Below are 25,402 nucleotides of genomic sequence, written 5' to 3' on the forward strand. Positions count from 1 at the left end.
CGTATATGATCGTAATTATGGAAACGAGGATTATTATCAACCATCATATTCTCCCATGTATGATCAGTATGACTATTACCAGGGGAAACATCAAAATTTGAAAGATAAACTAACTATATGTTATAATGATTATCCTTTGGATACCCTACCATTGATATCCAACCAGAAACAATCCAAGAGGATTTAGCTCAGCGTAGCTTGGCCTATCTCACGGAAATGAGAAAATAGTTGGAAGCGCTTAATTCTCGCCTTGATAAGATAGAGGAGGCTCGGTTATCTCAACCACAATTCATTCCAGAAATACAATGCGAGAAAAGTGATCCTAACTCGCTTTGGAAGAACTTTGGAATTACAAATGAAGAGTTGGATTCTATCAATGAGCATATGGTTCAATTTCCCGATGAGTTGATCTCAATGACTGTTCAAAGGAATGGTCAAGATGCGTGGGTATCTTTCAAATACAGTGATGATGACACACTTTCCTCACATGACACACAGGATCTCAATGATGACGTAGAGGTTAGTTTTTTCAAACCTCAACCGAACTTAGGTGTAGAATGTGAGGAGAGCAACCCCATCCCAAGTGTGTACTGCACGGAATTAGACAATGATGCTTATTGGGATGATGATCATGAATATACAGCCCAAAGTCCCCTAGAATCAATCTCAAGTTTGGTCCAGGTCAATGATCAAGACGTACATGAAGTGGTCGGTCATAATGAGCCACTCCCCTCACCTGACATGTCTGATTTTAAGGTGGAGGATGAGCCCCTTACAATCGACCCTTCTAACTCTTGTGAAACATGTTTGGACCACTCCTCTGAATTAAATGATGATGTGATTCGGGAGAAGGACGAGTTGCTCGCTACGACCTTGGAAATTGAAACCACTAAGTTGAGGCCACCATCTGAGTTGTACACATTTGACAATTCAACACCTCGATTGAGTAGTTTCAATGAACAAAGTGATCACATTGATGCTTCCCCTATTGATTTTCAATCTATCTGTGTGGGGCTGGAGCAAGAGAGCACACATCCGTTTACCTTTAAAGACAATGGATTCCTTGGGCAGATCATCACAAGCTTTAATGTGGAAAATGAGTCACCCTCAGCTGAATGTCCCAACTCTTTTGATGATTGTTTGGCACACTTTACAGATTCAAATGATCCCATGATAAGAGACATAGTGAATGCCTTGCAAGACAACATCTCGGTAGTCATCACTGACCGAGAAAGCCCTTACTTTGAAGCCCCTTCTTCCACAGATCCTGAATGTTTACCATTAAGGGAGGAGGAGCTGAAAATTGAACCGAAATCTGACACTTCGGAATGTGTTGAGACTACATTACTTCTTGTGAAGTTTTGTAAACTTTATCTACCTGTAGTTTCTGATTCACTATGGGATACTAACGTTGAAACTTCTTCTGTCACAGGTGAATCGTATATACTATGGATACCTCAAGCACTCCAACGGAAAATTTCTTATGAGGTACATAAGTTTCTATGGAAGGTCATGCTCCAAGGCGTCCAAGCCTATTGCAAAAAGAGCTTTTGGATGATCCTGTTGAGGAACTTACTGAGAAACTTATCAGGATTGATCTCCTAGTCTGATGGAGGTATAGGTAGGTTTATCACTTTCATAGGACTAGAGCTGTTGCTTTATTTGTCTGGTTAAAGACGGTAAACTTGGGCTCCTGGGAGGCAACCCAGCTCTTCATTTCATTTCGTTTTTATCATTAGTTAGTTCAATGTTTGTGGGTAACATTACTGCAAACCCTCACGAGACTACAAGTCGTCCACTAGGGGCAACCTAGGGGTTTAAAGGCTTGTTGCATACGCTAAATGCAATCGAGAGCACCTACGAAAGTGGTGTAGGTAGGATTTCATTTTTGTTATTTTTATTTTACTTCTGTTGGTTTCTCTCTTATGCTGACCCGCTCTTACGTAGATATCTTTGGAAAGCCTCTTGATTCTTTTCATCCAGGTACTATCTTTCCATCACTCCTCCTATATTTCCGTTGTCTCATGTGCATTACATGTTTATTTCTTTTACATTGAGGACAATGTAGATTTTTGGTTGGGGGTGGGAGATTAGGTTTCCTAATCAGTATTTTCTTGGTCTTGAGCAAAAGTTGTGAAAATTTTTTAATTTTTCAGGATTTCTGATGAATTCGAAGTGATTTTGATGGCCATCTAGGGCACTTAGAATTTCAAGATGCGTGATGTTGGTACTTTATGACTCTTGGATTCAGTTATCTATTGAATTTCACAGCTAAGTTTGAATTGTTAATCCATTATTAAAAGTTGTAAACATTGATTGAGTCATGGATTCACAGGTCACATCTCGCTTGCACATTAAGGTTTCAGTTCGATATTGAATTGTGACTTGGTGATCATTAAGCATGGAAGGAACCAACCTGGGGAATTGTTCATCTTGTTCAATACAAAGAATTTTAAAAAAAAAAAAGAGAGAGAATGAATGAATGAATGAAAGAAAAAGAATACCCAGCTAAAAAAAAAAAACAGTTGTCATCAGGAAAGGGTTGGGTGTACGATCTTCATCATAGGTTTGCTCCTTATAGGTGTGGATGTGATTCCCTTTCCCCTTGATGGAAAAATCAAAAGCTGGACAAATGAAAAAAAAAGAGAAAAAAAAAAGAAAAAAAAGAGAGAGAATTGTAAGGCAATTTCTGGTTTAGGTTTTGGTTGTCTTGAATGCTCATTCGAACATCAATGTATCATAGAAATTTGACAATTGAATCTCTTAATGATGATAAGCCGTGATTACACTATACACCCATGGAACTCGATGTGTAGAATTGTTCTAATTAATGGATTAATATTTGAACTTGACTATGAAGTTTACCGTGCGCTTGAGTCTAGGAGGAAGTAATATTCAACATTCATGAATCTGGGAATTCTCATATCTGGATTATTCTACAAAAATCACGCGAGTTTATAGAAATTGTTCTGTAATTCTCAACTTACTTTTCGCATATTTTGCTCGGGACTAGCAAAATGCTGGTTGGGGGTTGTGTTGAGGGTCAAATATTGCATATCAGACCCAGTTATTGCATGAATTTACAAGCATGATACCGTTTAATGGCCTGATTTAATTGTATTTGTGATGCAGAGTGTATTTACAAGCATGAACTGAAAAAGGGTGCTTAAACCATGGATTTAACGCTCTGATGACACCCAAGGCAAGGGACGGACTCCAGGGGACCAAGATCGATGGAATTACACACCAGGGATCTGAGGAAATCAGGCCATTCATGTTAAAGAGGCCCGAAATTGGTGAAGAATACAAGATCACAAGGTTCCCACCATCCGTTCGGCTCGAAACTTCATACAGGGCCTGAAGATCATAAATTAACCGTACACGTCAAATTTCATCCATTGAATCATTGTAGAAGTGACCCAATGGATAGATCAGCCCATAAAATCTCGAATTGGGGCCCGCCTGAGATTTAGATATGTTCCAAATTTAGTCTCAACCCTTCAAATTAAGTGACAAAGCGGATGGACGGAGCAGATTTCTTACGAACATCATGACAGACCCCACATGTACATTGCATGTACATAACATACATGTGCACGAGAGGTGCACTGGATCGGGAGTTCGGTCAAACAAGGGGCTGACCCGCTCCTTCTTCATGGAGACAGCGTCTAATGCTGTCTGATTTTTTTTGGCTAGTGGGCCCCACACATCATACAAACGGATGATCAGATCCGTCCATTGCGTCTATATGGGGGAAAAAACCCTCGCCTAGGTGATCTTTTGGTCCCATGCATGTGTACGCGCGTGAATCTTCAGAAAACGAAGGTTGGACGGTAAAGAAGAAAACTACGTGGGCCACACCGAAATCAATTCAATATTGCCATTCCCAGATGATTTTTTGTCGTGAATGCAATAAACGGAGTGGATTTCTCTTTTGATAAAGATCACGGGTCCACCAAACATTCAGCGTCGGCGTACGGCATGTTTCCAGCGTCCGTGCAACGGACGGACTCTGTCCGTCTTGCGGAAGTTAGTGGGCCCCATACATTGCATGTACGACTGATCCAAGCTGTCCATCTTGTAGAGAGCCTCGAACACTTCAAGTGCATGCTGATACTTTTCACCCATGCGTACATACGTGTGCGATACAGAGGCCACAAGCAGACTGCCCTGCAACGTTCAAAAGTAGTTTTATTGTGATTTCTCCTCTTGGCCGCATCAAAGGACGTTCAAAACCACCCATTCTTGACCGAAATTTTGTCCTGAATCCAATGGACGGAGTGGATTTCCCCGAAAATACCTCTGTGGGGCCCCACCAACTCGACAGCGAACTCCTCTTTGCGCAGGCCCTGTTTTCCGCGTCCGGACGAGTCCGGGATTTGCGGGGAGTAGTGGGTCACGATCGTGAATATTTTGAGTGATCCAGACCGTCCAATGTGTCCACAGGGACGCCAATAACCTAGCCAAGATTTCAGAATCGACAGATAAGTTGACATCACGCCGTAAATACACTCCAAACGCAAGACGTTTTGCGGTTTTGCTTCGCATGCGAATTCGACTGTGGGAAAAAGACTCCCAACTGAAGTTGTACAAGGACGGAAGCCATTGCCATGGGGTCTTCTATAAAGGAGAGGGGATTCAAGCTGGAAAAATTATTCAAGGACAGATCGGTTTGGCTTGGATGATTGCACAAGAGAGAGTAGTTGGAGTTTGGTATTTTTTTTATTTATTTCTTTTTCTTTTTATTTTATTTTGCTTTGTTTAAAGGATTTAGCCTAATCATGCCTGTGATCGGCTAAACCTCTTAGCTAGGGCTAAGAGGTGAAGCTTGTAGTCTGATGGGAGAGCTGCCGTGGAGGCATCCAAGAATGCAGGGAGGTTGGAATGTGAAGCACAGGAAAGCGATGAAAGTGGGCAGCCATGGAGTAGACAGAGAAGATTGAGAGTTTGTTTCTTTTTCTTTTTCTTTTTATTTTTATTTTAATTTGTTTATTTTATTTTTAAGAGATCCAGCCCATCCATGTCTGGCTGAACCTCTTAGCTAGGGCTAAGAGGTGAAACCTGTAGCGTGATGGAAGACTCTTTGCTTGTGTTTTTTTTATTTACACTGAACGGATGTTGATTTTATTTAATTAAAGGGATACTTTCAGTTTTTTTTTTATGATTTGTTGTGACTGAAATTACAATAGATCTGCGATGTCTTTGAGTATTTCTTCCTCCTTCTGATGTTTATGACGTCAGGAAGCCCTATTGTTCACCATCGTCTTATGGGCATGGTCGGATGACGGTACCCTTCTTGACCTTCATGGCATGTTGATTGGTTGGTAATTAGTTTAATTCTTTTGTTAACTTTGTCTCCTGGGCATGGTGTGATGATGGAATCCATTCTAATTCATATACCTTTCATCTCTTTAAAATTGTATCAGAAGAAGTTCAGTTTAATTTTTATGATTTTTGAAGCGGGCATAAGATCTCCCTGATCTCTACAAGTGGATCCTCTGAATCCGTAGTTTCCTTCCTCTGAATTCCTTAAAGTTTTAGATAATTATTCCACAATTATTCTTGAAATTCTATTTGGTTTAGATCACATCTTAGCCTAGTTCTAGTTCTACTTGGTTTCAGATAACGTACAGGTATCAGTCCCTGTGGATTCGACCTCGGTCTTACCGAGTTTATTACTAGATCACAACCCTATACTTGGGGAGTGAACAGGATCCCACAAGGGTCGGCTTCATAATCTCGGTCCGTGGCAGAGTAACATGCCTGCAAGAGCATCACCTCTGTCGATTCGAAGATCTCCAGAGTTCGCCATGACCCACTATCTTCTAACTTGACCAGGAAGGCAAGTCAGCATGCCCAGGTCGGCCAAGACCACCTCGGCCTCCCACTGCATGCCCCTGATGGTTTGATATTTCTAGAGAATAAAGCTTTGTCCAATATTTGCGACACGTTCGGAATCCCAAGATCCTCGCCAATGATCTCGGGACGTCCTCCCACTAATTTAGGATCTGAATCCCTCTACAATATGTACCTACTAAATAGATAGATCGCCTTTACACCACCGCCTCTCATAAACTATAAATAGAGATACTCCTAATGATGAAAGGTACGCATAATCTCTCACCCAAAACCCCTCGATACTATTAGACCCAGATTCCTAGCTTGACTTTGGCATTGGAGGGTGTCTTACTCTAGCCAGGGTCTCCTTTGTCTTCTTCCTGTGCAGGTACTCGAAGGTCTCAAAAGGGTGGACCAAATTTTGCATTAACAGATGTCATACCAGTACCATGTGAGCCCTAAAAATTTCTACTTTATTATTTTTTATAGAAAAATAATGCATGAAGGTACTTAGTACCTTCCCTTACTTAAAAAGCACTATCCATGTATTTTTTATTTGTGTGGCGTAATTCTTTGCTAAATATTAGAATCATGAAGATTTTTTACGAAAAAAAAAATGTCAAAAACAAAATTTTAACGAGGAACTTTACTCTAAAATTCCTCCAAAATGTTGATTTTAGCAAATAATGCCTCACAAATTGAATTTATGATGCAGTGATTCTTAGAGAATAGTAGTACTAAATTAACCTCATATGCTTTTTTTATTTAAAAAGTAATCAGTTTGAGAATTCAAGGCCCACTTGGTATGTATATGACTTCCAACCCTTAATATATGCACCCCACCATGATGATCAATTGAACAAAAAAATCCGGTTGATGATCAAATCATTAGATGGGCTACATGTGAATTTGAATGTTTTTGGCAATGCATATTGTTTTCTATGGTATGGCCCATCTTTTGGTAAGAACTGATTTTAAAAAAATTAAAAAAAAAATCCAATCTCCTGATCTTAATGATATGATTCATCTATTGGACGCGTTGAATGTCATACAAGTATACATGAGCCCCACAAATCTTGACTTTATCACTTAAAAAGAAGAAGAAAAACTGATGAGCACAATTTTTGTTATTTCATCCTTGGAAAGAAACTTCACTTAGTTTTTTAATTCTTAGAGGCATTATTTCAAAAAATTGGAACTCCTGAAGAATTTTGTAGTAAATTTTGATAAAATTAGGCATCCTGCACCATGTAGCAACCTGCTCGAAAACCCTTAAAGTTAGGCATCCTACACCATATACATTTCTATTGCACGGCTCCGCACAACAATTCTTGTGCTACACCAATCTACACAACACTTCTTCTGTGTACCTGCTCTCTCTCTCTCTCTCTCTCTCTCTCTCTCTCTCTCTCTCTCTCTCTCTCTCTCTCTCTCTCCTTGCTTTTAGTACCTCTTTGAAACTTCTCCTCCAAATAAGAAGGGAAGGGGGTATTTATAGCCTTTCACAAGTGTAAAGCCTCGATCTATGTACCATGGGTCCCATTCCGCACAACAAACGCAACAAGCCCGCAACAGGTTTGTTCGCGCAATAAACCCACGCACCAAGTCTGTTCTGTGGGTCCCATCATGGGGTATGTGTCCTATCTAAACCATCCATCCATTTGGTGAGCTCGTATTAAAGCTTGAGACAAAAAATAAGCTGCAAAAAGTAGCAGGGGATTGAATGTCTACCATTGAAACCCTTTTTGAGGTCACAAAAGTTTTAGATCAATATGAATTTATTTTTTTCCTCTTCATACAGGTATTTGTGACCTTATGAACATATTGGATGGAAACTAAACTTAAATAGGCCACGGAAGTTTTGGATCAATATGTTTTCACTTCATCTAATTGGGAATGACCTTATAAACGGTTTGGATAGCATATAAATATAAGGTGGGCCTTCTTTGAAGGTTTTGTTGCTACTGGTGTTCAATCCTATACAACACATAGTGACAATCTTCCCGCTAAGAAGAATTGAGTGCCTTATGATGATATTTTAGTTTTTTATTAAGTATTTTAGTTTATTTGAATTAAATATAATGATTTTATTTTCATTTAATAAAAATAATTTCTTTATAATGTAAAACATTTCCAAATGAGAGAGAGGGGCAAATGTGTCAAATTAAGATATTTCAAACATTTAAGATGTTTGTTAACAAACAGTTTGTTTCATATTCAGTACTTAATTTTTAGACTTCAGCCATAATTATCAAACAAGTTTTTTTACTTTAGATTTCAGATTCAGGCTTTAAATTTCAGATTCAGGTTTCAGATTTCAGATTTGGTCTTTAGACTTCAGATTTAACAAACGGAGCCTTAGTCTGACCAAGTTGGGATTCAGGCCCATCCCACAAGTGAGTTGCTCAGTGACTCAGCTCAAAATCTCACGGCAAAGCGTTAACTGGGTTAATTTTCGAGTCAATTAAGTGAGTTTTAGAAACATGAACCAAATCATTGTTAAATTGGACTTTCAAGAGGGACCCCGGTCAACTTTGGCCGGAATTTCAAACTATTTGAACCGATTTATTCAAGAATTTGAATTTTCTTGGATGGGCCTGGCCCATTGACATTCCTTCCAGTCAATCAATCTACTAAGAACCAACATGGATTACCCAACTTTCACCACTTTTCTCTAATTTGACCTGGTACTTGACCATTAGCTAGGGCTGGCTAGGTCAGGCTTGACAAAATCAAATTCGTCAGGCCTGGACCGAACAGTTCAAAATCCAGGCCAAAGCAAACCCCAGGCCCAGCCTGTTGATAGCCCTACAATTAGAAATTTTCATTTCTACTGTGACTTTAAGTGTCATCGATGGTGCTATTCAATAGGTGTAAATTTTTTAAGCATAAGTAATCCACGCCATGGTCAGTGGCTCGATGGACCTGGTTCAAAAAATCACTTTAGTATATGAGTTGAGTGGTTTTGTGGTTAGTACTTTGATTTAAGGCCCATGTATAAGGCTGTCAACAGGCATGGCCTGGGGTTGGCTTTGGCGTGGATTTTGAACTATCCAGGCCAGGCTTATTGAAATTTTAGTTTTGCCTGGCCCAAGCCCAACCCATTGATAGCCCTACACAGGCCTGATTGGCTTGAACCAGGTTTCATTATCATCATCTTCATCGGCATCTAAGCTTATCCCAACTAATTAGGGTCTACTAAATTAGTAGAAACTTTGCAAAACATAGGCTCAGGTGGGTGGAACCCATTTAATAATCAGGATACAAAATTTGGGCAACATCCGCCAATGAGCCCTCAATGCTAGTATGTGAACCCAAACCGTATTGGGCCAGGACTCAAAAGCCAACCCTGCTAGTCGGGACCGCTCGTTTCTCTAACAATCAAGATTGATTGCAGGTAACGAAAAATCCATTTCCATTGCGACATATAAGACATAAATTTAATGCATCATGTGGTCGTACCAACACGCACATGTGATGCATCATGTTGCTTGGAGGCAACCAAAAAAAGGTCCCTTTTCTATTGCCACAAATAAAAATGAAATGCATCATGTGGTCCATGCACATGTGACACATCATGTGGCCTCGCTGGGTAAACATCGCTTTACTAACTTTTCTAGAACTTATTATCTCATTTGGATACTACCAAATAAGTAACTTTTTAAATTTACGTAAGTTAATAAGTTACTTTTCTTAATTAACTTAGTTTGATTATTAAAATTAAATAGTAACTTCTAATAATAAAAATAATTTATTTTTTTTCAATCTTTTTTAATTTTCAAAGGTAACTTGTTTTCTTCCATTTTTGTTAGTGACACAACAACTTGGAAAATTTTAAAAGGATATATGCCCTTTGTGGCCATAATTCCCACCATGAGATCGGAACCATTAATCCACGTGATGAACAATAATATACATAGTGAGCCTCACATGATGGATGACCAACATCAAAGATAGGCCTACATAATAGATGATGAACATTAAAGGTTGGCCACTAATAATGAATGACATGCATCCAAGGTGAGCCATGCTTGATGAACTACTCACATCAAAGGTGGGGCCCACACAATGAACAATCCACGTCAAAGGCTGGATGCACATGATAGACAGTGGATGTAAGGGGGACCAATCATACTTGAGAGATAAATACTTATGATTAGAGACGGGCATAGAGTCAAGTTGGACCAAGTTAGGGTTGACCCGACTCGATCCGGTTTTGAAATAGGCTGGACCCGAACTCGACTCAACTTGGTACTGAGTCCAGCATGTGTCACCTGATCTGAGTCTAGGCTTAGCCTGGACTAATCCAGATTGAGTCTGACCAGATCACAAGTACCGAGTCAAGTCGGGTGAGGCGGGTATCCACAGGCAGAAATCACAACTCAAAACCTTTATTCACTTGCAGAATTGCAACCTATCCATTAGCTACAAGGCATCTCAAATCTAAAAACGTCGTATCTGAGTTTTTTAAATATATTATATGAGTTGAGTTTCAAATCGAGCCGAGTCAGTATTAAGTTGGATTTCAGGTCGAGTCAAGTCAAGTTACTGCTAGGTCACTCAAACTCAACTCAGTTTGAGTTCGGATTAGAGGAAGTCAACTCGATTCAAATCGACTCACCCACTCAGTTTAAATTGAGTTGGATCCAACGATTTGGATGAGTCAAGTTTTCCGAGTCGAGTCATCCTGTGCCCAGTTCTACTTATGATGTTAAAAACCAAACACACTTTTCTACTTGTCAGATGATAAGTATGTTACTATCTCCTTAAGTAGAAATATGGCAGCATAAGTAGATTATCTAAGGTAACTTACGATCCATGCCATATTGTTTTAGGGACTTCAATCTCACAAAACGAGCCTATAAAAGGAAGGAATTAAGAGGGAAAAGGAGAGGAGAAAATGGAGGAAGGGAAGAACAAGAAGCACTTCATTCTAGTTCATGGTGCTTGTCATGGAGCATGGTGTTGGTACAAGGTGATTACACTACTAACATCCACAGGCAATCGAGTTACAACGGTCGATCTTGCAGCTTCGGGCATCAATCTGAAGAAGTTCAAGGACGAGGTCAACACGTTTTCCGACTATTCTCAGCCATTGCTGGACATCATGGCCTCACTTCCTCCACAAGAAAGGGTGATCCTAGTAGGCCATAGCGTTGGAGGTATGAACCTGGCTCTAGCCATGGATAGGTACCCCGAGAAGGTGTCGGTAGCCGTCTTCCTGACTGCATTCATGCCGGATACTTCTAACAGGCCCTCTTATGTCTGGGAAAAGGCATGTGCTTGTCATTTAGTTATGAAGATGTGTGCTATTTACAATTTTCCTTCTTCTTCTTGTTTTTATTTTATTTTATTTATTTATTTTTTGTTCTTGAATGATAGTATTATGAGCAGCCATCGTCAGATCTTCTCATGGACTGTAAATTGGACCTTCATAAAGGGCAAGGAAAGCCTGCAACGATCTTATTCGGCCCCAGGTTCTTGTCGCAAAGGTGCTATCAGCTCTCCCCTCCAGAGGTAAATATGTTACGATAAGTAGTGTTGTGCAAGCTGTGCATGTGAACTTTGGTAGACAGCCCTATCCTTAGGTATGCCTATCAATGGGAAGAGCAGATTATGTAACAGTGATTAAGGTGTTACCCTCATTTCATTGATGAGAAGGAGCAGTCAAAGTGGGGCTATCAAGTGTTACAACTTGAGTAGGTAATCTGCTCTGACATACATCTGCACACCAAATGATATGTGATGTAGAGCGGGTCGCGGACAGTTTCATGGCCAAGATGGATCAGAAAAGGCCCGGTCGACGACAGAAGTGATCCGGACCATCGGACCTTAGATCGGGCGTATCTTGCAATCCGGAATGAGTTAGCTGACGTAAAATATATGATTTTAGGGTAGAACGAGCTACTTTAGCCAACCAACCCCGCTACGCCGGGTTGCGCAGCCCGGAATTGTGAAAAACCCCTTGATTGACGGTCGTTTCCCTGTTTTAATTTCGTTTTTACTATAAATAGTAAGTTTTAGTTTGATTATAACTCTTCATCCGTTGGGCTTTAGGAGTTGCACCCAATGTGAAAAGAGCTTAGAATAATTAGGGGAACGGTTTGGTGAAGCCAAATAGGACACTTACTATTTTTGGCCGAAAACCTTGCGCACTAGTAGACATCGCGACCGTCTATAAATAGTAAGTTTAATATTTATAGTAAGTCGCGGATTCTATGAGTTTGAGTTGTAGTTTGATTATGATTTCTTTCCCATTGCTTGAAACCCTTATTTAAAGGGTTGTGAACTCGTTTTTAATCATTCATCAATCAATTTCGAATTTATTAGAATTTATTTCTATTTTCTGCTTTCTTTCCTCGTGGATTCGAGAAGTCTCTGTGAGGAGTCCAGAGAAGTTCCGTGGATTCGGAATAGTTATCCTCTTGAGGAAGACGGTGCTCGACCTCACGTCCTCCCCTGCGTCAATATGATTGCCCCATCAGGCGTAAACCTAACCATCAATGAGAGTCGGATTTGGTAATGATCGCTCCAATACCCAAGCTGGTAGGTAGCACTGAAAAAGCTTTGTGAGACCCACCATGATCTAAGATCACCATTATGTATGTATTTTTGAGTTGGTTCCTCCGTTTGTCACAAATAAGAAATTTTTGTTTGTTGGAACGTGAATAGACCACATCATCAAATACTGCATTTAATGCAGTAGTGCTAACCTGAATCAATCATAATGTAGGAAAATAAAAAACATCCCTGTTTATGAAAACCAGATGATCGGATTCATGTGTTTCATGAGGCAGATCCAAATCTCTAGCATGGCACAAGATACAAAAGAGAGGTGATTGAATCCCACCATTAAAAACTTCCCAGTGCCCACTGTAATGTTTATTTGCCACCCAACTTAAGTTAGACAGATCTGAAAGAAGGAAAAATATAAATATCAGCTTGATCCAAAATGTCCGCCGCTTCAAATAAGTTTTTAATAGTGGGTGTTCAATCACTACTGTTTCCTATGGTGTGGTCCACCTGAAATTGGGATTTCCCTCGTTTTTGGGCCCACCTACTAGAATCAGGTATAAAAATGGATGGATGGCGTGGATGAAAGACATGCATCACGGAGAGGTCCACTAAGCTTTTTCTATCACCGATCAATATCTACTTTGTGTGGCCCACGAGAAGCTTTTAATGGTGGATTACCACTGTTTACTGTATTATGGTCCACCTGAGATTTGAATCTACTTCATTTTTTAGGCCATGCCCTATAATAAGCTTTCAACACGGATGGACAGTGTGCATGTAGTCACATACATCACAGTGGGCCCCACAGTCAGGGGTCCCACCCACCTCGTTGGATCCGGGGTCTCACATAATCTGCTCCCCCAGACTGTGTGGTGACCGTTGCACCAAGCAGCCATGGGCATCAGGATTCTGTGGGGCCCACTGTTATGCGTGTGTTTTATCCATGTTGTCCATCCGTTTGGCAAGCTTATTTCACGCATGAACCCAACATTGAAGCATATCCACAGCTCAAGTGGACCACACCACAAGGAACAGTGGGTATTGAACGTCTACCGTCCAAAACTTCTTGGGGCCACAGAAGGTTTGGATCAAACCGTTATTCCCTTCACCCACGTCTGTGTGACCTTAAGAACAGGTAAGATGACCCACCGGTACCCAGTGAAAGGTACAAGATTTCCATAAAGTCCGAATGCAATTTTTAAACCATTTAAAAATCAAGTCAGGTTCGGACTATCATTTTGGCCCTTTATCTGAATGGACCAGGCCAGTGATCCAGGTCAGCACTCAGTAATATTGTATGCAACGGTCCTTATTCCTTATGAATTGATAAGCGATTGATCAGGTCTTCCAGGCTACGGTGGGTTCATCTTAGTGGTGGACCATCACATGAACAGCTCGGATTAATGGACTTGAATCAAATACCAATTAGGTGGTAGCGATTTTAAGACTACTTGTAAACTTACAATAAATCTCAGAAATCAGAAATGTTTACAGAAAGAGAGTGTGTAAATGAACTTCCTTATCTTGCCAACCATCACCATTGTAAAAAATCCAAGCCGTGCAAAAGATGGGCCACAACATGATGTTCACCTGATACAAAAATCAGTTGGTCTATTTATAAAGCGAGCCACACCACATCAAAATCTATGGATGCAGATGATCTTCTCATCTCGTAACTGTGGCCCACCTGATGACTGCATGGGCATAATTTTTCCACTCAATTAATATTTTTGTGTGATGCATCTTCTGCATGGCATGGATGTTCTTCACACATGATATATATAGTGGCAGAAAAGATGGGCTGAATGTGACCATTTCTTTGAAATTCTGTAAGCTCTTTCAAACTGCTCCCATCCAGCTCTCGTAACAAGCATTTCTTTTTTCTTCTTCTTTTGTGTGTGTGTGTGTGTTTTATCTCCTGTGATCAGGACCTAACCTTGGCAATGACACTAAGAAGGGAGGGTCCAGCTCCCCCAGAAGAACTGTTGCATGCACCAATCCTTTCGAAGGAGAGATACGGGTCTGTTACCCGAGTTTACATCATATGCGACGAAGATAAATGCATTTCCCCTGATTTCCAACGTTGGATGATTGAAAATGACCCAGTGAAAGAAGTGAAAGTGATCAACGGTTCTGATCACATGACCATGTTCTCCAAACCACAAGAGTTACGCCATTGTCTACTAGAGATCGCTGAGACATATTCTTGATTGATTCACTACAACTACTATCGTTGCTGCTGCTGCTTTTGCTACTATTATTGCTATCATTACTAAATTATTATTGCAATTAGATGAAACACCCAAAGACAATCTGAAATCCATAAAATAATTTCATGTATGCATAACAGTCTCTAGTTGAGTGCAATGCTATAGTTTAGATGCAAGCTGCATTTGGTTGCGACGTTAGGGTCACCCAGAATTCGGATTTCTATGGGACCCATTCAGAACCGTCTGCCTGGATGAAACTAGAAGCCGTGTTTAGGCCTCAGCAATCAGGGCTGCTCTGGCCATGATCGGAACCCACCACCTCTGACCTGACGAGTGGACAAAACACAAACCGCCGCAGATCTAATTGCAAGAATCCCAGATCTGTCGCCAACATCCCCAATCTGTCGCCGGCAACGACATTGCTGCCCTGTTTACACGATCTGGCAACAATGGCAGCCAGAGGATCTTTCCTCAACCTGAAGGATTGATCGAATCCGTCCCTAAATGGCAGATCCGCAGCTACAGTATAAATTTTATTTAAAAAAAAAAAAAAAAAAAAAAAAAAAAAAAAACCTGATTGCCGATGGCAAGTAGCACCACAGCAGCCATCGGTGGAAGCCAATGCTGGAAAATGTGACTATCAAACCCAAAATCACCCCGACCGATTTTTGTTGCTGCCCTTAATCGTGACCCATTGCCAGCATACAGTAAAACCATTAGGGTCAGCAGTCGTCGATCGTTGTCGTTGCTGCTGGAAGGTCGTGTCTTCTTATTGTTATTATCTATTTTCTTATACTTATGGACATGTGGGTGTTTTTTATTTAGTGGACCGAACATTCGGTTGTCTTAACCCTCAACAAGATGGGCATTTGTTACATATTTTAATTCGGTTGAATGTTTGTCATGATTCATTGCCTCTTCTTCAATTTGCATGTGAAAGATTATGTTATCAAAGCTCATATCTTTTCTCGTGTGCTTGGGAGTTTTTTATACTCCTTTTAGAATTGTGAAAGTTTCTCAATTATTAAAACATCTTGAAAAGCCTCATCAATCACAATATTCTTAGATAAGACTTTTCTAGATCATGTACCTAATTTCCTAAAGACTTATCATCAGACATTTTAAAATCCATATAACAACCTACTATATATTCCTTAAATATGACATCCTTTATTATGAATTCATTTTCAAAGTGATCCCACGAAATCTTTGACAGATGAGTAATAACAGTAGATATCATAATTATCAATCTTTGACAGATGAGTAATAACATTAGATATCATAATTATCAATAGTCATCGCATTTAGAATGTAGTTTCGGCATAGATGGTCATTAGCTTTCCATTTAGATAGTTCGAAGGATGCTGCCAATTCATTCGTCTCAAGTGACGAAGCAGAATCTTTGATAACATATATCAACTAAAGGGTTGTAAGATAAAACTCATCTTCTGTAGCCGCCTCTTGAAATTCTTCTCGTAAAAAATTCCGATTCTAGGATTTTTAAAAACAACTGCTATAGAAGTCGAGATTTTGGAGAAGAAAACTGTCTTTAAATTGTTAGTCGTATTACAAATATTCTGGAGAAAATCATATTAATTTAGAGATGAAAAGTAAATAAATAAACTTTAGAGCTGAGACACGTTACAATCACTGTCTTAAAGACAAATTTCTCCCCACAAGGAAGAATATCGATGCATTAGATCTCAGCAACTCTGGCCCCACGATGCAATAGCTCTCCATTATGACGAATGGTTTCAATCTAGTGTAAATGTGATCTCAGTAACACAAACCCAATCTTGCTCATACTGGTTTGCCCAAAAGAAGATTGCAGAAAGAAAATTAAGAGAGAAGAAGATGCGACATTAAAATGAGTTGCTTTTATAAAGAAATAAGAAATGATTGTTAGGCTCTTAGGAGTTTCAACACCTGGTCAAGGGTTCAAGCACCCATAGGTGGTGAAATCCCACTAAGGCGTGAGTGTGTGGTGGTGTGTGTGCGTGTGTTAAAAAAAAATGATTGTTAGGCTTTAGGCGCATGCAGATGGCGTATTAAATGCACATCGGTACATGCTAGCTCATTAAATATTGTGTCGGTGCATGATAGTTCTCTATCGCATGTGCATGATCAAGTCATCATCTATGTCGAGAATTATTTTTTTTCTAAGTTTGATTAAGGACACACCACACCGCGCCACACTACGCCTTGCCACAACCACGGCCCCCATGAATGCACGTGCAAGGTTACACCCAAGACTTAAAATTCTAATCTTCTTACAAATGTGTGACTAAACTCAACAAAAGAAAAAAAATGAAAACTACACAACAAGAAAAAACCATTTTTTTCTTAATTTTTAAATCATTTTTTTCTAATATAAAATTTTAAAAACAAAATACAACTAAAAAAAAAAAAAATTTAAAAAAATCCCAAGGCATGCATGAATCTTAAAATTTCTTTCCTTTCCATACCACGTGGTCCCAAAAGCCGTACATACTTAAAATTCTTAAATGCTTAGGCAAGAAATCATGGGCTAAATACAAAGGCTGGGTCCTAATTCATGGGTTGAGCTTTCCTCTTGAATTGGGCATGCATCACAATGCTACAGAGTTTAGATGTAGGCTACATTTGAATGCTCTGTTTAATTGAATTGATATACATATGTTGATAGAGACTCATAAATGTCCAAAACACAAATGCCTTTGTTAGTATACACATTCAGGAGGAAGCCATCATATTTCAATAATATTCCTATAACTACCAGACTGAAAGCATCATAAATTGAAATTTAGAGCCTACTCCTATTTAAATTCTACACATGGTGATTGCAATCTGGTCATAGCTAGTATTACAAATTCAATTCAATAGTGCATCCAAACATAGCCTTAATCATAAAAACTCTCCACCACCCAAGAGAGAGAGGTAAAAAAAAAGTACCAATAGCACCATACTCAGACCTTATCATATACATCATATCAATGACATCATCCTTCGTGATCTAACATAATCGTGATGTGGGAGGAGGTGGATCATTTGGATATCTTGAAGTGATATATCTGAAGATTTTCAACATCCATCTTCTTGAAATTTCCGTGTGCCCTCGCTTTGCGGAACTCACCCCAATTGTATTCCCTGTATTTAGGGGGGTTCTGTTCATCTGTCAGCTCCTCCAATGGCTTCACCATAGTGTAGTTTGCAGGATTGAAGAAGAAAGGGATAGAGAATCTCTCTCTTTCCGAGTTCACCATCGCCCTGTGCTCTACGCTCTCATACTCGTCGTTGCTCCAGACCTTGAAAAGAAAAAACAAATTTGTAAGATATATACTTCTACACCACATATTTTGGCCATCATAAAGATGATTAATGATACAGTCCCAATGTAAAAATAAATAATATTAATAATAATAATTGCAAGTAAAAAATAAAAAATTTATTGAGATTGGAAGATCCTAATCCTTTGATGAGGTCCTAAAATCGCTGGTTGAGTACGAAAACTACTGTCCTTAGTAACTCTATCAAGAGTCATAAGCAGTCATCCCTTTAGTGCAAAAGTGTTAGTTTTTCCAGCATGGAAAATTTTGGGAATCCTCCGTCAATGGTGGGGCCCATCAGACGGAGAAATATAGATACTGGATGTGTGGAATTGTTCAGGCCAGCAGATCATCAGATCTTAGTCGTCCAAGCTCTGGACCTGTATAATTCCTCTAGAATGAGGGTGATAGGTATGCACATTTTTCTATCCCAACTTCAATCAGTCATTCTTTCCAGCGTTTCTGACCAGGTGATCAGGAGAGCCACATCACGATCATCTCTCAATAGATGGGGATTCAATTGATGTGCGTGGTAGGATTTGATTGGGCAGCATGCCGCTGGCATTGATGGAGTCAACAAAGCATATTTGAAAGTTGTTTGGTTATGTAAGTGCTCAACACAAGTATGTGATTAAAAGTAAACGGTCTTTTTTACTACGGCACATGACTCAATCAAATCTCACCAAATCAAGAAACCACGATACTCTATAGTTCTCTGAATCCACACTGAATTCACGTCCCTCAAATGTAGCCTTTGCTTATGGAGCATTTGTGCAGTCTTGAGCCCAACATCTTTTGAAGGTGCAATCCGTATATACATCCGGAATTCCATGCCATGTTAGTCATACGTTCCAATATTCAACCTCATAGCTCATGTGGGTAAAAAATGAACATTTTAGAAAGGGTGTCACGTACCACATTCGAAACTTCCACTATGATGTGTCACTCTCAAAGTTTGGATGAGAATGACTTCGTAGATGTATGGTGAGAGAAGATTGATCGTATTCACAGTTTAGATTCTACATACACATCATAGGTAGGCCCCACGAAATAACAGTTCAACATAGGAAGACGTGACTCAAAACACCAAAATGGGCTCATAGTAGAAATTGCTTGCTCCATGGAACTTTGTAATGGATTCAGCCCCAATTAAAAAAAAGATGCATGTTGAACATATGTAAGAAAGGGACCTGCGAATACTGCAATCGGTCACTAGACGGCCTAATCCAAGCCATAAAATAGGGCCACCCTTGAGCGTATGTGGGTCCCACCGCTTACATGAACCAATTGAAGTGTCCAAGGGCACCCTTGTTTTTAAATGCAACCTTAGTATACTCTTCCTACCAACAAATATATAGTTATGTAGGAAGAGTTTACAGCACCTGAATGATGTCTCCAACGTTGATGATGTAAGAATTTGGGATAGGTTTCACCCTGACCCACTGACCGTCGGCCTTCCGCCTCACATTGAGCCCACCAACGTCGTCCTGAGCAAGAACAGTCAAGGCACCTCCGTCCTTGTGGTGACCAACACCAAGAGCAAGGTCTGGTGAAGGACAAGGAGGGTAGTGGTTGAGCCGGATGTGGCTGGTATGGTCTTTGAAGAATCCGTTCAGTCGTTTGGCAGGCAAGTTCAAGCTCAATGAAATCAGCTCAAGCAACTCGAAGGCTAGCTTCTCCACATTCATTGCATATTCATTGCAGATATCTCTACCAAAACAAAATTTATACACAATGTTACTCTGGGCTTATACTCATGCTGCATGTACAGTTTGAAATTGTACCGAACCAATGAAATTGCATGAAACTTCATTTTTAAGTAGAACCGTTCTGCCCATTATCAAAAACCAACATGTAAGAGTTCTATAAGGTGAGCCTAATTAATCAATGCTTATATATATATATATATATATATATATATATATTGGCCAAGCGTACACACGACCATCCAAATCATGGGGTCATTGTCCCATTAACAGTCATAAAAAACTGGACTAATACAATGAGAGAAGATTGACTGTCCGTAATTTGTTTCGATCAGGACTGTCCAACTAGAACTGGACACAAACCAAGCTAGCTCGAAAGCTTGGATTGGATTGGTTTGAATAGAAGTTCAAATTAACAAAACCGAGCCTCGGAGTCAAGTTCATTTATAAATTATTTTTTAAAAAAAACAAAAAAACAAAAACAAACAAACAAACAAACCAAGCTCAAACCAGGGCATATAGCATTGGCTTGGTTCGGCTCGAAGCTCAACTTGATTCAGAACGATTTGATTCAACTCATAGATTGTATGCACAATGTTTCCTACGATGGGATCCACTTGAACTTTGGATATGATTTAATTTTGGGATCATGTCCTAAAAATGATATGTAAAAACGGATGGACGGCATGGATAATACATATACATGATGATGTGGATAATACATAATGCATATACATGAATGCAATTTGTTTCTTATGGTATAGTCCACTTGAGCTTTGGATATTATTCCATTTTGGATCATGTCCTAAAATGTTATGTAAAATCAGATGCACCTCATGAATAATACATATACATGACAGTGGGCCTACAAAGTTTACTTAGTATGGATTTGAATTGGTTTAGCTCGGCTCAGATATTTGGACCAAACCAAACCAAGCTCAAGCTCATATAATCTAAACCAAAACAAGCTCAAAAAATACAGATATGCTCGAAGCTCAACTCATATAAAACTTAAATAAAGTGTCACATAAGCGAGCCAAACCAAACTTGCATCAACCTCAGTTCAGCTCAGCTCGTGTACAGCTCTAAAGTCTAACCTGTATTTTGGGGTTGTAAGATTCAGCAGTCATAAGTCAGGACTGTCCTAAATTGCCAGTGACTCATCCAAATAGGTCATATTTTCACTACTAACTTGCGGTACCAAGCTGGATGGACTCGACCAAGTCGAAGCCATCGACCTCGACAAGTTGGCAATCCATGTTTGTAACCCTTACATGTGGGTCTAAAATTTTGTATGTATCGATCGAGTTCAAAATCCAAAAACTCAACTCAATGTTAAGCCTAATCAGGTTTACTTGAAGACTGGACTTGAATCAACTCGATATTAGATAAGTAGAGAAGTGTTTAAAGATCATATAGATACATATAGGTAGAAAAAAAAAAAGCTAATTTACTCACAAGTCCCAAGACATGGTTCGATCATGTGTTCAAGTCTCCTTTCGAGTCAGTCCACCGAGTAAGAGAGTTGACTCGATGAGTCCAACAGAGTCAAAACCAATTCGAGCTCGTGGGTGAGTTTCACAGTAACTCAGCTCGAATCTCTCTGAGTCGAGTTTACTCGTCCGAGTTTCTAGTCGAGTCACCGAGTTATAGAACTAGTCAAGCTATGATACCATAATGAGATTGTGGGCCCACAAACCAAAAAAGAATTACAAGGCTAAAGAAATGGAACCCTCAGTTTCTTAGGCCCACGATTACCTGAACTTATGAGGGCACTCCGGCCATTGATTTCGCGCCGTCTTTGATCGACGGTCCACCGTTTGATCAGAAGCTGGGATCAACGGCGAATCTAGGACATAGAAATCGAACACCTCCTTCCAATCTCTTACATTCTTGGTGTGCTCCGTATCGTAGTAGCCCAAAGGATTCGCCTCGTCTCGTCGCACCTTCTTCTTCTCATCCAAAGGCAAGGCGAAGAATTCCTTAGCCGTTGATTCCATTTTCTCCCTGATTTCTAACGGCACGCTGTGGTTGATTACTTGGAAGAAGCCATAGTCTCTACAGGCGGCCCCGATCTCTGCGACGAGGTCCACCAGGGCTTGTGGATCATCTGAATTCTGAGAATTCAACGGTGAGAGATCAACCAATGGGATTCCTCCGGCCTCATTGATAGAGAGATTGGGTCTGTGTTCTGGGGCCTGGATGAATGCAAGATCCACCTCGTGCCCCATTTCTCTCCAAAAGCACAAAATGGTGTAACAATTGAAAGGTTGGGTCTACTGCTTCGTAATTGTAGGTGGAATTATGTACTCTGTGCGTCGGGATACATTTGCTAAATTGTGGCAATTCATCTACTGAACATGTGGCATTGATTCAAGGGGCTTTAATGGGATGGAGCAAATATTGGAATTCACATTGATTGGACGATTTTAACCGTCCAACTTGTGGGTGCTGAATGGATGGTTGAGTTTGCACAATTAGTGTGGCTTTTGGATGATGGCATGATTTGGATTGTTAGGATTGATGACATGCATGATAAGTGTGGGTGGATGAGTTGCCATTACTTACTATAAAATGTGGTTTACGCACAATTTAATCCACCCGCAAGGGAATCTTAGGTAGGCAGAAGACTACAATGTGCTTCTCGTTTCACAACTCAATGAGTTGTGGTGATTCACTAGCCGTACACGTGGCGTATATAGTCCAATCCAGACCATCCAAGTCCCGTTGGCCTGAAATCCGGGTGAATAGATGATCCTAATTATCTTTTTTTTTTTTTCCCGTTGAATTTGGGCTGATGACCGTTCTTTTGGGACGCGGATTGCGTCCTACCCCTGCCCGGACGGTAATCCGTCCGGGCAGGGCTCTGTGGGGCCCACCGTGATGTAAGTATTTTATCCATGCTGTTAATCGTTTTTCTCATATCATTTTAAGTTATCAACCAAAAAATGAGGCAGGTATAGCTCTTATGTGGACCACAAAGTGGGTATTGAAAGTCCACCATTAAAAACTTCTTGGGAGCTGGAGAAGTTTCGCATAAGCTGATATTTGTGTTTTCACTTCATCCACGTCTGCATGACCTCATGAATAGGTTGTATGGTAAAAAAACATTACGGTGGCCCTTAAAAAGTTTTCAACGGTGGATGTCATTATCACTGCAGCTTCCGTTGGTGTAGTCCACTGGAGCTGTGGACGTACTTAATTTTTATGATCATACTTTAAAATGATTGAGAAAAGCGATGAACGGCGTGGGTAAAACACTTACACCACGGTGGGCCACACGTATCCCTGCCCGGACAGATTACCGTCCGGGCGGGGGTAGGACGCAATCCGCCTCCATCCTTTTTAACCGTCTTTTGCTGAACGCAGATTGCATACTACCCCGCCTTTCTCCAGCTGGGAACAGGGAGGAGCTGTAAGTGGTCATTGTGATGTGTGGGTTTTATCCACACCGTCCATTCATTTATCCGTATCATTTCAGAAAATGAGTTCAAAAATGAGGCAGATCCAATACACAGGTAGACCACACAATGGGGATTAAACTCTTACTGTTAAAAACTTCATAGGGGCGACAGAAGTTTTGTATCAAGCTGATATTTGTGTTTTCCCTTCGTTGTATAGGAAACTTTATGAATTGGTTGGAATGGTAAATAAACATCACCGTGGGCCTTAGGAAAGTTTCAACGGTGAGCATCATCACCACCACTACTTCCTGTGGTGCGGTCCACTTGGATTTTTCTAATTTTTGGTACCATTCCATAAAATGTCATGGAGAAGTAGATGGACGGTGTGGATAAAACCCATACATCAGTGAAGTAGATGGAAAGCGCTAAGTGGTTTTTCACTGAATTATTTCCGTGATAGGAGTCTGCCTTAACGGTGAATGAGGAATGCGCTCAGTGAATTTTTCATTAAACAAAAATTTTTGCTTCCCAAATTACCCCTTTTCAAGTTACTACGGTAATATTTTTTCTTTAATTGTTTGCGCAATACAAAATCAACTTTTAACCTATGAAACTTCTTTATGCTCCACCAGGATGTATGTGTTTCATTCATTCCATGCATCCATCTTTAGAGATCATTTTAGGGCTTGATACAAAAAATGAGAGGAATATAAATCTTAGGTGAACCATACCACAGGAAAACAATAGTGATTGGATATCCACCATTAAAATTCTCCTAATGCCCAATGTACTGCTTATTTGACATCCAATTTGTTGATTAGGTCATATAGAGCTAGATGAATGTAAAAAACAAAGATCATCTTGATCCAAAACTTTTATGGCCCCAAAAAGTTTTTAATGGTCGACGTTCATTCAACACTGTTTTCCTGTAATGTGGTCCACTGGAGATTGGGATATACTTCATTTTTGGTCTCATACCATAAAATGATCTAAAAACATAGATGGACGTCATGGATGAAACACATACATCATGGTGGGGCCCACATAGCACCCACCATCAGCCATTGGCTGGTGGCAGGGGAGTAGCCAACCTGTTTCCGCGGATGCGGATTGGATACTGATAGGTTGAGTAGCGAGACTCGTTATTGAGGTTACGTCACCAAGTTATGTGGGCCCCATCATGATGTATGTTTTGTATCCACACCGTCCATCCATTTGGAAATATAATTTTAGGTAAAGATCCAAAGAATGAGTCAAATCCAAAGCTCCAGTGGACCTCACCACAAAAGACAGTGGGGAGAGTGACGCCCACCATTAAAAACTTAAATAGGCCACAAAAGTTTTTGATCAAGCTGATATTTGTTTTTCCCTTCTTTCATGTCTGTGTTAACTTGTGAACAAGTTGGATTTCAAATAAAAATCACGGTGAGCCTTAGGAAGGTTTTAATGGTAGGCATCAATCTGGCCACTGTTTTTTGTGGTGGGGTCAACTACATATTTGGATCCCTCATTCTTTAACTCATACTCTAAAATTAGATCTCCACACATAATTAACTTAGTTTGATTATTAAAATTAAATAAGTAACTTCTGATAATAAAAATAATTTATTTTTTTCAATCTTTTTTAATTTTCAAAAGTAACTTGTTTTCTTCCATTTTTGTTAGTGACACAACAACTTGGAAAATTTTAAAAGGAAATATGCCCTTTGTGGCCATAATTCCTACCATGAGATCGGAACCATTAATCCACGTGATGAACAATAATATAAATGAACAATAATATAAATAGTGAGCCTCACATGAAGGACGACCAACATCAAAGATAGGCCTACATAATAGATGATGAACATTAAAGGTTGGCCGCTAATGATGAATGACATGCATCCAAGGTGAGCCATGCATGATGAACTACTCACATCAAAGGTGGGGCCCACACAATGAACAATCCACATCAAAGGCTGGATGCACATGATAGACAGTGGATGTAAGGGGGACCAATCATACTTGAGAGATAAATACTTATGATTAGAGACGGGCATAGAGTCAAGTTGGACCAAGTTAGGGTTGACCCGACTCAATCCAATTTTGAAATATGCTGGACCTGAACTCGACTCAACTCGGTACTGAGTCCAGCATGTGTCACCTGATCTGAGTCTAGGTTTAGCCTGGACTAATCCAAATTGAGTCCGACCAGATCACAAGTACCGAGTCAAGTCGGGTGAGGCGGGTATCCACGGGCTGAAATCACAACTCAAAACCTATATTCACTTGCAGAATTGCAACCTATCCATTAGCTACAAGGCATCTCAAATCTAAAAACGTCATATCTGAGTTTTTTAAATATATTATACGAGTTGAGTTTCAAATCGAGCTGAGTTAGTATTAAGCTGGATATCAGGCCGAGTCAAGTCAAGTTACTGCTA

General features: G+C 40.0%; 2 protein-coding genes across 3 annotated transcripts in view; one reads left to right on the plus strand and one right to left on the minus strand.

The window, feature by feature from the left end:
* LOC131229636 (salicylic acid-binding protein 2-like) overlaps positions 1-14,701 on the plus strand; it is an 87,135-nt gene extending 72,434 nt beyond the window's left edge. Inside the window, exons 2-3 of one of the 2 annotated variants that reach the window (XM_058225627.1) lie at positions 11,221-11,363; positions 14,316-14,701. In XM_058225627.1, coding sequence (XP_058081610.1) covers positions 11,221-11,363; positions 14,316-14,445 — 273 coding nt within the window. In that variant the 3' untranslated portion in view covers positions 14,446-14,701. Of the gene's footprint in view, positions 1-11,220; positions 11,364-14,282 lie in introns of both variants that reach the window. The other variant, XM_058225623.1, reaches the window with a different exon arrangement.
* A 2,617-nt stretch (positions 14,702-17,318) lies between these two features.
* Positions 17,319-21,845, minus strand: LOC131229638 (protein DMR6-LIKE OXYGENASE 1-like). The gene is made up of 3 exons (XM_058225629.1): positions 21,334-21,845; positions 19,252-19,579; positions 17,319-17,848 (listed from the first exon to the last, which is right to left on the minus strand). The coding sequence occupies exons 1-3, from the start codon at positions 21,804-21,806 to the stop codon at positions 17,588-17,590; spliced, it is 1,062 nt and encodes a 353-aa protein (XP_058081612.1). The 5' UTR covers positions 21,807-21,845; the 3' UTR covers positions 17,319-17,587.
* Between the last annotated feature and the right edge of the window lie 3,557 nt (positions 21,846-25,402).

Source organism: Magnolia sinica, chromosome 16 (genome assembly GCF_029962835.1).
Source record: "Magnolia sinica isolate HGM2019 chromosome 16, MsV1, whole genome shotgun sequence".
Classification (NCBI taxonomy): Eukaryota; Viridiplantae; Streptophyta; class Magnoliopsida; order Magnoliales; family Magnoliaceae; genus Magnolia; species Magnolia sinica.

Coding starts and splice junctions, on each gene's coding strand:
- LOC131229638 (XM_058225629.1), bottom strand. CDS start 21,806: ATGGGGCACGAGGTGGATCTTGCATTCATCCAGGCCCCAGAACACAGA. Junction 19,580..21,333: donor GAGTGCCCTCATAAGTTCAG/GTAATCGTGGGC, acceptor TTGTTTTGGTAG/AGATATCTGCAATGAATATG. Junction 17,849..19,251: donor ACGTTGGAGACATCATTCAG/GTGCTGTAAACT, acceptor TTTCTTTTCAAG/GTCTGGAGCAACGACGAGTA.